The 15855-nt window shown below is 35.6% G+C and overlaps 1 protein-coding gene across 8 annotated transcripts in view; it reads left to right on the top strand.

Annotated features, from left to right (window-relative positions):
• The window catches only part of LOC134531585 (tRNA (guanine(26)-N(2))-dimethyltransferase), a 161593-nt gene that overhangs the window by 47692 nt on the left and 98046 nt on the right, over positions 1–15855 (top strand). For all 8 annotated transcript variants that reach the window (XM_063367301.1, XM_063367303.1, XM_063367302.1 and 5 more), the window contains one exon: positions 1944–2052. In XM_063367301.1, coding sequence (XP_063223371.1) covers positions 1944–2052 — 109 coding nt within the window. The remainder of the gene's footprint in view (positions 1–1943; positions 2053–15855) is intronic.

Here is a 15855-nt window from a genome sequence, read left to right as displayed (position 1 = left end):
GTCATAAGTCGGAAATGAGCAGGTGACCTGCCTCTAGGGCGCGCTGAGAGGAGCCCAGCCTGTCACCGCTGCTACCCGAGGTAAGCTCCGTTCACCTGTCATCTTCAACTTTGTAATCACTGATCCACTGCCATCTGTTTGCTTAAATTCTATGAATCACTTTTATGCAACTTCAGGGCTTACCTCGGGTAGTATACTGCTTTACTTAATTATTATTATTTTTTATTTATTTACTGAATGTTTGTCATGCACTAAGAATTTTAATTCTGTCCAGAAAACATGGTTCCTGGACCAACTCTTAAACTGATTTGTGCCACCGGCTTTTAACTGTGTAAAATGATGTGGAGTTACAGAGTGGCCATATATCGTAAATGAAAGTTATGAAATAGGAAAAGTTGTGTCATTTGTGAGCATGACCACGTGCAACGATGTCTAGCAGACTGAGGTGTGTGAGTCGCCTTCAAGAGCAGAACTAGTTTACTGTTGTAATATATTTATCGTGTCCACCGCTGAGAGTGGACGTAGTGCTTTATTATAAAAAGGGGCCCGTGGCGGGCGGGGTTAACGAGCCTTGTTACACACGGGCAACATCACGGCCCTGAAGCAGGAGTAGCCAGGTCCACATGCCCAAAAACACATGTGGTGGCGCTCTAGGCATAAAAAAATTTCTAACTTAACCCGAAACTATCCCCTGTGCAATAGCAAAACCTACACAGATGCACATATTGTGGAGCCACTAAAAAGAAGGCATGGGCCGTGGGCCAACGGAATCTGAAAACAAACACTGCTATTACAAGTGGGGGGGATAGCATTGTTAAAACTAGCCACTCTGGAAAGTCTCTCTCTCTACAGGGAGGGTATGGTGGTCGTAGGTGGTCGCTGAAAGTAAGAGATACAAGTAAAAAAAGTATAAAACAGGTATTACAATAAAATCAATAAACTGTACGATAACAAAACAACAATAAATAATAAATAAATAGTTAAATAAATACACCATAAAATACAAAAAATAAACCTCAGTATTTAATGATAAACCCCTTTGATGTTTATAGTTAAACATTAATACAATCCATGCAAATGGCCACCAACCTAGACCACCTCGCTATAAACATAATTTGTTTTATTTTCCTCGGCAACCAGTGAGCCCTGTTATGCATGCTAAAATGATTCATTTAAAATGTTATTTATTTTAAACATAGCATCCGCCGATCAACCTACCCTGAAAACACTTATTTTCTGAAATAATTCAGTGCATTCTCATATCAGGAAAATGGGCCGTGGCCCTCTAAAAGTCTAAGTTACCTTTACTGCTGCCATAGCTTACTTAACCTGACTTGTCTCTGCAGCACGGCTGAAACATGCATCCGCCTGATAGGAAAGTTTGAAGGAAAAAAAAAATCGGCCCTTCCCTTGGAGTCTAATTTATTACCTTTCAAAATCACATAGTCATTGCGACATGATAAAAATGTCAGCAGAACAAAAAAAAAAAGAAAGGATTTCGAAACGAAGCCAAACACGTGTCCTGTTATCCCCACTCCAACGACCTGCAAGGCCAGCAATCCTAACAGTCGCTTGCAATACGCTCTGCTCGTTCCCAACTGTGTGCATGGCGCAGTTCTGCTAACTCCGCTGAAATGAATTGGCCACGCCGTGAGCAGATGTCGTACCACCCATCCCAGAAAAACTAGCTATGTGCAGTCTTATGTATGCAGCAGAAACCTTAATTGGAAAACCCGGGTGCGCCAGGACTGCACGAGGCACGAAACAACTCCACAACACAGGGCGATGCACTTAAAAAAAAAAAAATCTGCTCTGTTACAATACTGACATACACACAAATTCATCATGTACACACACAAATACGTTTGGTTGGCTTAGTTATTTAAAATTGCATGTGAAACTTTATGAGAGCATTCAGTGATAATTTTTATTTGTGTTCACAGTGTTGCTGTTTTAACACACTATGCTGCAGAGCATCATAAAAGAATTATGGACTCAAGGAAGAAGACTTTAATGGGGGATAAACTATTAACTGCAGGAGCCAAGTTTGAAGTAAGCTATTGTTTTTTTTTTATGCAATTCTTATCACATTAGTATCTATAATTGTCAAGTTTTATTTAGAAAATATTTTTTGTAGTTCAAGGAGTTAAAATACTTCTCCAATGTCTGTGCATTTTCTTATTAAGCCATTGGTGCAAATACTGCTTTCTGAATTTCACTCTTACTAACATTGTGTAACATTTTTTGATGACATACTTTATTTATGTGAACAGCTTAGGATTATTTAATATTGATACCTTTCATGGGGGAACACTTTCCAGTCAAAGGGCTTAAATTCATAAATGAAACACAATTACCACAATACAATTCATTACCAGAATTTTAATTACCTACAGATATTTTAAGTGGTTATGCATATAAACTGTATTAAATATTTATAATCACAAACATTTGCATCTCCATTCATTCGTGCTCCCCTAGTAATGAATTAAAACTAGTACATTAGTTTAAATTTATATACGTAGTTATTTATAATGTGTACCATTTACAACAAATAACAATCAACAAATACCAAGTGTGAGAAATAAGTTGGCAATGTTTTAATTTTTAACGAAACAGCTTAATTTACAGGGTAGTCATAGTTATGTATTGGCTGAACTCAAGTCAGTCACTGCTTTTTGAACATCACCACCTCTTTCTTTCATTGTGAGTAAAGCTTTTGTATCATTTCTATAGATAAGATGCGCGCACGCATGCATGCACGCACGCACACGCGCACGCATGCATGCACGCACGCACACGCGCACGCAAACGCACGCACACGCACGTTACGTGAAATACCAAGTACAATTTAGCGAAATACAATTGCCTCAAGCAATGATATCCTGAAGGGACATACACGAACAAGTACGCCTAATGTAGACGAGCATTACAATTATCATATCATGGCCATGAACTTTTCTAATGCAAGTATCGCCCGCATAACGGGAGCATAATCCCTGTACGAACCATCAAAAGGGCCGTCGTGTCAACCAGCTCAATTACCTAACAAGGCTTACGCCACAGATACAGTATAATAATTTAACGTGTAGCAAAAATACATGAATCAAAAAAGCTATTACACGCGATTAATAACATCATCATAATGAATAATAATATTGACTTCTCGGGGGAGAATAGCTCTGAGAAACCAATTAAGAGAACTTAAACCACAGAAATTTAAATCCAAACACAAATTTTTCCAAGGTGGCAGCCGAAAGATAATTTATACTAAATAGCAAAAAGTTAAAGTACGCGGATTACATGAAGGCAAGGGCCACCGCCTCACTCACGAGAAATAACACTTACATAGCTTTCCCCCCGAGGTCGCTCTCACACGTTGTTAAAACTCTACTTGAAGACTACATGCTCATGATTACCAAAAAGAGAGAAGGAATAAAACCCTGACGGCTGCTTATATGGAGTCGGCGCGGCACAGCGCGCATGCGCCAACCCCGAGGAGAAACAAAACACAACACTAAGAGGGGGAAGGAGGAGGGGGAAGGATGTGCCGACGCCCGCGGTGAAGCGCGAAGTTTTAAGGCAGCGGACCTGACCTCTGCAAGGTGACCTGTCACTTTATTCCTTCTGAAGTGAGACCTGATGGGCCAGTTAGTGATTAATTAACGTAATTTAATTTACAATAATATTCCATCAACACCATTTTCCTTTCCGTAGTTTTAAGTACACATGCTGACTGGTAGCCATAGGGTGACGAATGAAGTCGCTCACCACCAGGGATGCATGCGCCAATCCAGACGTGCACGAACACCAATGAGGATGGTTAGGTCCAAGCTTCCGATGATTGGAACTTTCTGCCCTAACCAAATCTTCTTCCTGACAATCCTTGTTCTGTATTGAACCTGCCTGCTTAATGCTTGCAATAGTGGGAGAGAGCTATAGAAGCCACGAGAGGAGTATGAAGTGGGGAGGAGGTAGAGAAAAACTGGCTAGGCTTGCACTAATGTACGAGAACACGTATGGTGAGAGCTGATATCTGCTAGTGAGACGAGCTAGGCCATCTCAAGTTGCAGCTGCCCTATTGTGCAGTATTCTACTTTAAGCGTAGACACACATAAGCCATGCTACGTGATTGCATGCAGATCTGGTGCGGTTGTTGCACCCAGAAATGTGATAAGGCGTAAGTTATCGGTCCCCGCTGCTAACGCAAGCATCTGAACACAAAGTCCTACAGATCCATGGAGGTAGTAGACGAACTGTGCCACTCAGGCCAGTTAAATGAAGTAAAACCAAACAGCAGTAAGGAAAACTAAATGACAGAAACTGTAAAGAGGGATTTAGTAAACTCTTGGTTAAGAACTTTGATTAAACAAAATAAAGAAAAAACTTAAATGTGCCCGAAATTGTACTAATGAAGGCACGAGGTAAACCATTTAAGAGCAATGGCTGTTCCTTGGTGCCACGAAATGGGCTGCACTTTCTGGCATTGATTAACTAAGCCGAATAGGAATTTGGTTTCACCAATTAATGTTTACTTCAACTGGAGATGAACCTGTATCATGGTCTCTAATTTATTATTAATTAAATGTGACTTAGGTTGTTGAACATTGAATGGTGGTAGACTGTCAGTATTTCCTTTTTAAATAAAATTGATGAAGACTGTAATTTGTGTTTATTTGTAAGGTAGCTCAGTAATGCCTGGGTATCACCTTTGATGTATTTAATTTTTTATTTTTATAACTTTGCCTAGGGATGCAAAAGTGACCCAAGTGCCATTGCAGTATAATGTAATATTATTTGTCATAATTGAATGAAAGGTAACTATGCTCACTGGCACGCATGGTTTTGATGCCCCACACTTCAGGAAGCTACCCCAGATATCGATCCTTTAGTTGCTCTTTTCTTAATATGTTTACATTGTTTTTATTTTTAAGTTTATAATAGATGTATGGTACAATACTTTAGTGCTACTGTTAACAAAATTGACCTATTTTTTTTTTACATACAAATATGTTAACATTTCTTTTATTCAACCAACCTGGTATCGGTTGAATATAGGCACTAGCTTGACTTAGGAAAACAATTTACAAAATCTACTCGAGAATGGTTTCCTCTCGTAAACTGATGGTTTACTGTATAGTGTACCACTACTGCGTTACATATGATTTCCATTGTTTACTTTATATGTATCATCATTTTATTTATGTTGGTATGTTTTTAGTGTTAGGTATTCGTGGTTGAAATACGTAAGAAGTTTATACATGTATTGTACTCTATGCAACGGGAAAGACAATGTTATTCACGTTTATAATACAAGATAGTGTCCTCTATGTTTTTGAAGAAACATTGTTAATAATTCATTAAACCATAAAGTAAATAAAGTACTAGTACAGAGAGGACACTCAATGCTATTGTAGTTCAACACTTTTTTTATTCAGAAATGCCCTAGTTGCTATACAAAAACGCAAACTTGACAAACATTAAAACAAAGTTGCAATGGCTTAAAACCGAGATAAAGTACCTTCTGGAGTAAGACTTGCATTTCAATTTATAAGTAAATTTTAATTTAAATACCACATTGATCCTAGAAAGTACAATTTGCAGTTAATATGCTTAAACACTAATTTGAATAGTAGGGAAATTTGCAGCTTCAACTGAATGTTGGCAAGCTTGTGACTTGTTTCGTGCATGCATTAATATTTATAAATATTGATTTTATTTTTTTTCCTTATAAAAAAGGCAAATCATTTAATTAAATATTGGTAAACTTAACATATAATGATTTAGGAGAGCAATATTTTTAAAACAATAAGTAAATTTCTCGGGACAGTGTTTGCCTTAACCTCATTTCGGTTTAAAATGTTTTTGTTTACGTAGCATGACATTTGTAAAAATGCATAACATGTAACATATTTTCGGATTATAATAAATTGCTGCCTTTTTTTTATGTCTAAGAAATAATTTCTGTTCTAGTAGAATCATGTTGATTGAAGTTAAGGTTAGGATTTTCGTAGGTACCTACCAAATTGCATTACAAATCGCAAACAAAACTAATGCATAAAAAAACGTGCAGAAGTATTTAATCATTAACACAGGCAATGTGTATTTCTGGCAAATTTAACAGCCTAACATGTATGTACAATTTTTCCACAAAAACTGAAATGAAGCTGTTACCAATGGCATCTAATTCTTTATGGATTAGGTGAAAGTACAAATCTTTCTCCTATCTTCACTTCTTGAAGACAGGTGTGTAGCAATTGTTAAGGGGAAAAAAAACCTTCATTCCAACATCAAAATTTAAAAGACACTTCATTTTATCGCAACCCTCTCCTCGGTAATTGTTCCGTATCACGTATCCAAGTTTATCCCTTGATCCAGTTGGCATGATCATGTATGATTTATCCGGTGGCACATGATGCTTGCTGTTTTAATTCAGTACTTCGAAAGATCTGGACATAACAATGATATTATAATACAAACCATGTTACTAAGTAATACAAAGTTTTTTCAGGATTTTTTTTATCTAATAATATGATCATAATTCATTGTTACATCCAAATTTTTGTTATATTCAGGATCTTTCGATATACTAAATAAAACAGCAAGCATCATTACCACAGGATCAATGTATTCAGGATCATGCCATTAGTATTAAGGGATAGACTTGGATACACAACATAAAATTTTTACCTACACTTCCCTCTCGACCTAAAAATAAAATACATACAAAACATTTAAACAAAATAAAGTATATAAGCAGCAAGTTTGAGCATAATTTGAGACTCATTGACATTTAGAACAGTACCTAAGTATTATTCTCTTGTGTGCTTGTCCTCAATGTGCGACTACACACTACCTAAAAAGAGGAAATTCTGTAGGGCATGAAAACAAAATCTCTTCGGGCATAGATTCAATGAATATCATTGTACTCTTTAAAGTAACACATTAGCAAATGTTACCTTATTTGGTTGACAAGGACTAGCAGTATTGTGTAATCCTTAATTAGCCACATTTGGTTTTGGGGCAATATAGCAATTTAACAATTTAACTTATGGTGGTAAAATATTTACTAAACTTTTAACAAACACAGTTACTCAGATTATTCAAGCAGTATGCATGCCACTAAAAATCAAACGTGTGCAAGAACTTAAAAAAAAAAAATTAAGGCAAGAGATAAATTACATTAAGTACATTTATTTATAATGATTTAACAGAAAAAATAAAGGACTAGGTTTTATGAAGATTTCCATACAAAGTTTAATTTTAAAAACATGATACAAAATTCCACAAAAAACAATGTTGAGAGCTTTATGATACTTTCAAATCAAGAGCAAAAAAATATTCCTTTACCTTCAAATTCAATCCATAAAAGATTTGGAATACTGATTTATCTACCGCAAAATTTTGCAATTTGTTTGGCATTTGCAACACTCACATCACTTAATTTCGCAGCTTTATTTCTCCGTTTGCACTCTGTGGAAATGAGAAAATGAGTTAAAATGTCAAATACGTAGTAAAGAAAATACCTCTTTCATGTGATCTTCACATTTGAACCATGTGGTATCACCCATTATCAATGAAGTTTTGGTAATATTCTTGATGTTGACACAGTGCAGGTCCATTTTTATTGTGGTGTTAAAAAGTACACTTGCATTTACCATGGATTGCAGAAGTTCTTGAGAAGAGTATATTAGAAGTCCCTTGTTCCAATCCTTTTCCGTGACAAACCGATACACTTCACTATCTGTGTTTTCAACATCTCTTGTTAGGTACTTGCTGCAGACAACACAATCCATTGTTTTCAGTATTTTCTTACCAATGTAGCCAGTTACATAGGTAAGCGATTGTACCTCAACACTGGATGGACCTTCAGTTTCAAAATTACCAATAGTGAAATTGTCAGGAATGTGAAGCAACTTAGCTTCCGCAGAAGATGACATTTCCAATTCATTATTCAGTATGACATCAGGTACATCTGTATTGGGCAGTGTGGCCATTTCTTTCTCAGATTGAAGCAAATGTGTCAAATCATCAAGAAGTTTTCCGTCATCTTTTTCACAGTTGGCTCCAGAGCTATGATGAGAAGATAGTTTTGTGACAAGACAACTTTTCAGGGCAGCGATAAAATTTGTACATAAAGGATTCTGGTTTGTAACACCGTGTTGTCAAATGAGGGAAAAAAGATTTACAAGTGGGTCTTGGTTTGTTTGCCGTAAATTTCAAACCTGAAAATTTTCTTTTTCATGATGTCGCCATTAGCACTGTAATAATGTAAGTGTTGTCAAGAAGCCTGCTACACAGCGTGTGTTTACATTTGTGCCATCTGTGCGTGTAAACTTCATTCCAGAATTATTTTTTTTTAATTTCTCCCCATAATTCAATATGGTGACTGTTAGCAGATACATTTCTTCTTCTTGGCTTTTTCCTGTCAGTTGTTGAAGGTCCATTGCATGCATCAAACAAAAGATCCAGATCATCAATAACCTCAGCAGTTTCAGCAGCACCATCAATGACTTCATTGGCAGAACAATAGGCTACAGTTCTGAGAGCAGCAGCAGTGGTTTTACTGAAAGTCTGAGCTGCAATCTTAACCTTCATTTTTGATCTTCCCTTAGGGTTTATGTGGATTTTAGTCAAACAATGCATGCGAAAAAAATTCTGGTCCAGCTCAAAAAATTTCTTCAAAACACTCCACCGTGCAAGTTTTCCATTCCAAAACAAATTGTTGTCAATAAAGTTATTCCTGAACGACTTGAAAATATGACAAATATCAAACAAAGTGTAGATTTGGTTGCCATCAACTCCAAAAAACTTCCAGGTCTATCAGATCTAGTCTGCTTCACGAGGGTATCAATAGCCCCACAATTTGTTGGTCCCTGATTACATACACAGGCCAAAACATTTAAACCAGCACACTGCAATGCTTTGATTACATCTACAATAATGCATTGCAAGGTAACTGTAGGTGTTGTGCCTTTCCTGAAGTAAAAGGCTATTGGCTGTTTATAACGACGACCTAAACCTTGAACCATGAAGACCAACGCATGATCAGCCATGGCCTCTGTTCGTCAAAGTGAACCAAAATCTACAAACCCTTCCACAATGCCAGTACTGTCGTTGTAGATCAACCGCTCCTGGAGTGCTATTTCATCCCACATCAGGATACAGTTTCTGTGAATTTTTTTCATCTTCAAAACCAATTTCAAGTGTTCAATCATCTGAGTGTTTATCCGAGGCTTAAGTGCAATCTGCTGCAATATTCTCTTAAGACATTTGCTTGATGGTAGCAAAAACAAATGTCTCAAATAATTGTAGGCTCTGTGACTACTCTTGTAAATTACAAGGGCACGAAACTTATCCTTCAGTCTCCATCGATATCCTTTAGGTTTTTTCTTCTTGTTTTTAAGATTCCCTAAGAGTATTCCTCTGAGATGCTTGGATTCTACAGCTTCAATCAAAACACCAACACTCTTCAACTTTGACAGTTTCTTCAATGAATTTCTGCATTTCTACAAACTTTCAAACGTTTTTAAAAGGTCCTTGTTTTTCACACATTCCAACAACAGTTTCCTTTTCATTGGTGTGATGACAGTGGTTTCCAGCCCCAGTTCTTTCATTATTTTCTTTTTCTCGGAGAGTCTTGTGGCACCTTAAAAAAAAGGATATATATATATATATATTATTAGTAATTATGTTTAATATTCTATTTCAATTAATTCTGTATTCTGAAAAGAACATAGGCTCTCCAGTCAAGGGAAATTTCTACAGCTGTGCTGTATAACATGAACAAATATTCTATAATTTCTTAGCAATACAGCTGTTGAGGCACTGTTAGAGAGCCACTAACAATAAAAAATAAAATGATTTAACCAATATATTTGATTAATTCAGTGGCCTACACACAAAAAAGATCTCATGGATGCAATGAAATAACCAAATAAATTATTGCAGTGTTAAGTAAAACAAAAAAATAAATAAAAAAATTTGGTATTTTTAACATAGTATATATTAGTAAAAATATTTCTTACATTTTCTCAGGTAACGTACATTTTACTTGCCATATCAGCAACAATTACAAGGCTAATACAGTAAAACCCTGTTAAGATGTTTTTCAAGGGGCTGTATGCTAAAAACATATTAACAGGGAAAACCTCTTAAGAAAGACATAATTCAGTTGCTACATAAAAAAAAGATTTCACTCAATTGACATACCAAATTAACTCAAAAAAGACACTTGTCTGTTCTCATTTTGTTGGTGTACTAGAAAAACTATAAAATGATATCAGCAAACTGAATTATTTGAACTGATTTTAATTTGATAAGCAAGATTAGTATATAATTTTTTTTGTTCTTGTAAATCAAAAGAAACATTAAAGAGTACCTACGCCATTGTTGTTATTAGAGTGGAATCAGACCTTTCATTAAAACTTATTAAGATATTCTATTTGAAAATATATTATTTGAAACAATTTTTTTTAACCACATTATTTAATCAAGGTTTGAACGCTGGTTTAAACCATTGTGGTTTAAACCAGTGTAAAAAGGACCTAAAGTAAATACATAATGTTAATTGCAGGAAAACGTAGATAGTGAGAACGCAAAAACTAGCTTTCGCTGTATACCTTTTTCTACCAAAAATAAATAAAATAAAGAAGGTTAGTGGCTTGCTGTGTATTAGTAAGATGTTATGACTGGAATGAGGGATATCCGTTACATGTGGAACAGCCTACAAAGTCTATACAAATGCAAGCAGACTATTGGTCGAAAAAATACAACTTGTAATAGTTTTGATGGTCATGTGCCGTTATCAAATTTGTTATTGTTTGGAAATATGTAAAGTTTTAATGATAAAACTTTTAAACTAAATTTATCATAATGGATAAACATTATTTAATTTTTTCTCCACAAAGGCTGAACATTATATGCAAGAAGCATCTATAAATGCATACATTTTAAACAGGAAGAATTAACATAGAGATATATGGTAGTGATGAAGGGAATAATTTTAAAACATAATGGCAGGAAAAAATATTATGCGGGAACGTTTTAAGAGAGTTTTAACTGTATCAACAAGAACAACATAGGGATCAAAACTACTTTACAAACAAAGTTAAGTTAACAAAACCAATACTATAGGAATAATTATTACTTCTGCTACGTCTGACATTCCTCTGTAGAACAAGATGAACATCGTCATTTCTTTCAGTACAAATATTCAACCTTGGCGTACTGTTTGATGTTTTCAGCTCCAAAGGGATAGCAAGATCTGCAACAAATTTCAATACACACCTTTAAAGTTTTGTATTGTATTTACGTAAAAAATACTATGCTGAGTATCTCTTGAAGCCTGCCAGGAAATGAGCTTGTTCATAGCAGTATTCACAAATAATCTTTTAAAATACAGTAGTATTCACAAATAATCTCTTAAAATTAGATGACAAACTAAGAGGAAAATGTTAATCAGTTCAGTTTAATATGTTAAGTGCACACTTATAATTGTAACATAGAATCGGTTATCCGTCAACTCAATTACAGACCAGAAATTATGGCAAAATGTAAAACTCAATTTATTTAAATATATATATATATATATATGTGTGTGTGTGTGTGTGTTTCAATGTTATTGGTTTCTTGTTGTAAATGCAATGTAATAATATAATGCAATATATGATATTAAGAGCTAATGGGAGTCCCATGAGGCCTTGTGCTAGTAGCAAAAAAAAAATTACATTTTAACTTTTTAATTACCTGTGCAAATGGGATTTTAAGCACACATTCTTCTTGATACAGAGTATAAGACAGTGTTATTTAATTATTTAAAATTTTCACTTAATGATTATGTTCATCAACATGCCTTGAAAACATCTAAAAACACATTTTGGGCTATCATTTTAGGATTAAAAAAACCCCCACAAACCTATTGGCAGTTACTGGCTATCTCACTCAATAAACCCTTTCAGTTTAGTAAATTGCCAAGGCCTGTAACAAGTAAATTTGTGGGCTGCCACTAACTGTAGGTAAGCTTACTGTGACTCATGTAAATTATTTTTTTAATTCCCAGGAAATAACTTTAATTTCCTGTGGGTTTTGTAGCCTGTAAAAGAGTGACATTTTAGCAACAGTTATCATGTCACATTCAAGCATGTTTCAGAAATTGCTAAAACATTTTATCCTTTGTTAAGGTCAGACAATTATTGATAGCAAGTATAATTAAAAATTGTATGTAAATTAAAATCATCATAAATGTTTCATGAGAACATTAAATATCAACACATTGTCTATCATAGGCGTACCCAGGAATTTTTTTCGGGGGGTGTTCTTCCAGATTTTTAGGAAAAACTGCATAAACACCAAAAATTAATTATTTCTTGAGTAAATAAATAGAATAGTCTCGCATTTCATTTTTTCACATGGGCTATTGTTGATATGTAATTTGTACGTAATTTTTCTTTCAATTAACTTAAGTAAATTCACATTACAATATTAAAATACCTACGAAAAACCCCAAAAAGATATATATGTTATATATATATATGTTTTATATATATATGTTTTATATATATATACACACACACACACACACACACACACACACACACACACACACATAATTAGTTAGCTTAACGAATTTACGTACACACTTTACAAACTTATTCCTAATAAGTTGACGGCATGACAATAGAATAATTGCTGTATAATTTGATTGTAAGGGTGTTAGCAACTAAGGCCGGAATTAAAATAGCCCGTCCATCCGTCATCTGTGTCAATTATGTGACCTGCACCCAATAAGATGGACTGAAAAATGTCATCCACTCGTCCGTCTAAAGCTGGGTAACTTTATACTTTTGATGGGTGAACGGATGAAACTATAACCTCCTTATGTCTTCTAGGTGTTTGCATATAAAATATTATATTAAAATGTATTAAATTTTGTTTAACTGTTTAGCTGATTCCAAAATAATTTCTTAGCTTACGTTTAGACACATTTCGAAAGCTCTTTTTTGAATCAAAAATGGTCTAAGTCATGGAAGTATTATAATTACGTATGGTAACTCTGGAAATGTGAAAATACATACCGAAAAAAAAAAACACTCCGAGTTTAATGAGTTTCAAGCACCTACTTACTTTACATAATTGTTTAAGTAATATAATTACATATGATCATTTTTTCCCCCAAATTGTTAAGTTTTCTCAACAGTTGTCAGCATTGACGTGGAGAAATATTATGACGGACGAGCGGAGTGTTGTAAATCGCCAGCCGACCTCCGTAGCGTAGTCGGATGCACACCGGCTTATAGTGGGAGAGGTTCTGGGTTCGAGTCCCGGGTAAGGCATGGGAGTAAAACTGAGACTTATTCAAAATATACACTTGCGATAAAAGATGATGAAAAAGAATAATTAAATTGATATTTCTGGCTAAACGGATACCGCTCAAGTCCAAAATCCAAGCAGTGAAGTGAAGTGAAGTGAAGTGAAGTGAAGTGAAGTGAAGTTGTATATCGCTTGGCGGCTGATGGACGGATGCGACGGGCTGTTGTAATTCAGGCTTTACAATTCAAGTGTAGCAAAACAGAATTAAATCTTTATATATAAAAATCTCGTGTCACGATGTTTGTCCGAGTTAATTTCCGAAACTACTGCATTGATTTTAATGAAATTTCGCACAAATATTTGTAACTTTGTCCAACTTAATATATAGGCGTCATTTTATTTCGATTAATGACAGCGTTGTCTGGAAATCGGCTCCCAAGGGTGTTTCAGCACTGGCAACAGTGGGTACTCCATCTCCATGACAACGGGATTTTTCATTGTTTATGCCTTCTGCGTCTTCATGGCAACGGGCATCGCTTAGATCGATTTTTTTTCAATTCAAGGCATATTTCTGTATAGATTTAATTATTATTTAATGTAAAATTATTTAAATTTAAAAATATATTTCTGCGAAATACCACTGACTGACTCATTACGATTGACTTGAAATCTTTCAACCGATTGAAACTTAGCATAGTTACTCATTTTGTGATGTATGTAGATGCTCACTAAGATATGATTTTCTGAAAATCAGCTCCCAAAGGGAGTTTTGGGGGTGTAAAATATCAAAATTCCAGTTTTTGGTAGAAAATCACCATGGAAATGGCTGTTGCTTTGTTGATGCTTCATTTGTTTCTATGGCAACAACTAATTCACTATTAGTGCAGTCCTCATCACCTTTGAAATTTTACGGGGACTTTAAATATCAAAAATTTCCCTTTTTTCAATTTTATATCCTACAGATTTTAACTTGACAGTAATGTTCCTCATGTTATGCAGGATGACGTTTTCCGAAAATCAACTCCCAAGGGTGGTTAAGCCCGGGCAACAGTGGGACAGCAGGATTGTGCATTGTTTATGCCTTCTGCGTCTCCATGGCAACGAGCATTGCTTTGATTTTTGAGTAACAGGTGATTTGCCTAACGGCGGTTTGCCTAAACATGAATTCGTTACGGCGATTTGCCTAAAGTCATTTCGCCTAAAGGCGTTTTGCCTAACGGCGATTTGCCTAATGGCATTTTGCCTAACGGCAATTTGCCTAACGGCGATTTGCCTAACGGTGTTTTCCCTAACGGAGTTCTGCCTGACGGCGATTTGCCTAACGGCGTTATGCCTAACGGCGTTTTGCCTAACTCCGATTTGCCTAATGGCGTTTTGCCTAACAACGATTTACCTAACGGCGTTTTGCCTAACAACGATTTACCTAACGGCGTTTTGCCTAAAATGTTAATATGATAACAAAACCTCATTTTGCGTAACGGCGAATTGCCTAACGCAATTTTGCTAATGGCGATTTGCCTAACAGAGTTTTGCCTAACCTTACCTAACATAACCTAACCTAACCTAACCTAGCCTAACCTAACCTAACTTAAGCTAACCTAACCTAAGCTAACTTAAGCTAACCTAAGCTAACCTAACCTAAGCTAACCTTACCTAACGGCGTTTTGCCTATCAGCGGTTTGCCTAACGGCGATTTGCCTAACGTATATTTGCCTAACGGCGTTTTGCCTAACTCCTATTTGGCCAACGGCGTTTTGCCTAACGCCGTTTTGCCTAAATGGCGTTTTGCCTAAAATTAGGCAAAACGCCTTTAGGCAAAACGACACATGCCCTGATTTTTTTTCCATTCGAGGTGCGGCAGTGGCGTACCCACAAGGAGGGGCATGTATAATGAGCGGCGCAAGTGTTCTGCCTGTAGACTGCCGTGGCGAAGTACAGGTACATCAGTTGTACGTATCGGGAAACCATCGGTGCTACTCATTTTCTCTCCGGTACATTACAAAGCATTGTAATAAATTTTTGTTGAAATTAATTGCATTTGATTTCATTTATTATTACTGTAAATGGGATATTTAGTCTCATTTTTTCCCCATTAGTATAACCGTGCGAAGCTGGGTCGGGCAGTTAGTATATTACATATATATATTAAAATATATTGTTCTATAACAATATTCGCTAAAAACACCTACACATTGAGTTGAGGCCATTAAGCTACTGACTCAAACATAACTTCACACCACGTTGCACTCAACGAGGTCCCTTTCATCTGAGGCGAGAAATTTACATTTCAGCTATTCAATGTTTGTAACAGTCGTTTAAAATTACGCACCTTGCGACATCAAACTTTTTTCTTCTTGTTATACGTACAGATGTACAGTATTTAAATGAAAGTACCTGACTTGACAAAATGACCAAAAAAGTCCAATCTCCCCCCCCCCCCCCCCCCACGTTTTTAATACTTTTATAGAGTTTTGTATGAAATTAGGTCGCAATCACTACTGTTACTCAATGCCCAATTCTACTAAGCAAATCTAAAACATAATC

The sequence above is a fragment of the Bacillus rossius genome, chromosome 5 (assembly GCF_032445375.1).
Source record: "Bacillus rossius redtenbacheri isolate Brsri chromosome 5, Brsri_v3, whole genome shotgun sequence".
Lineage (NCBI taxonomy): Eukaryota > Metazoa > Arthropoda > Insecta > Phasmatodea > Bacillidae > Bacillus > Bacillus rossius.
This window is presented reverse-complemented; position numbering and strand designations above follow the sequence as displayed.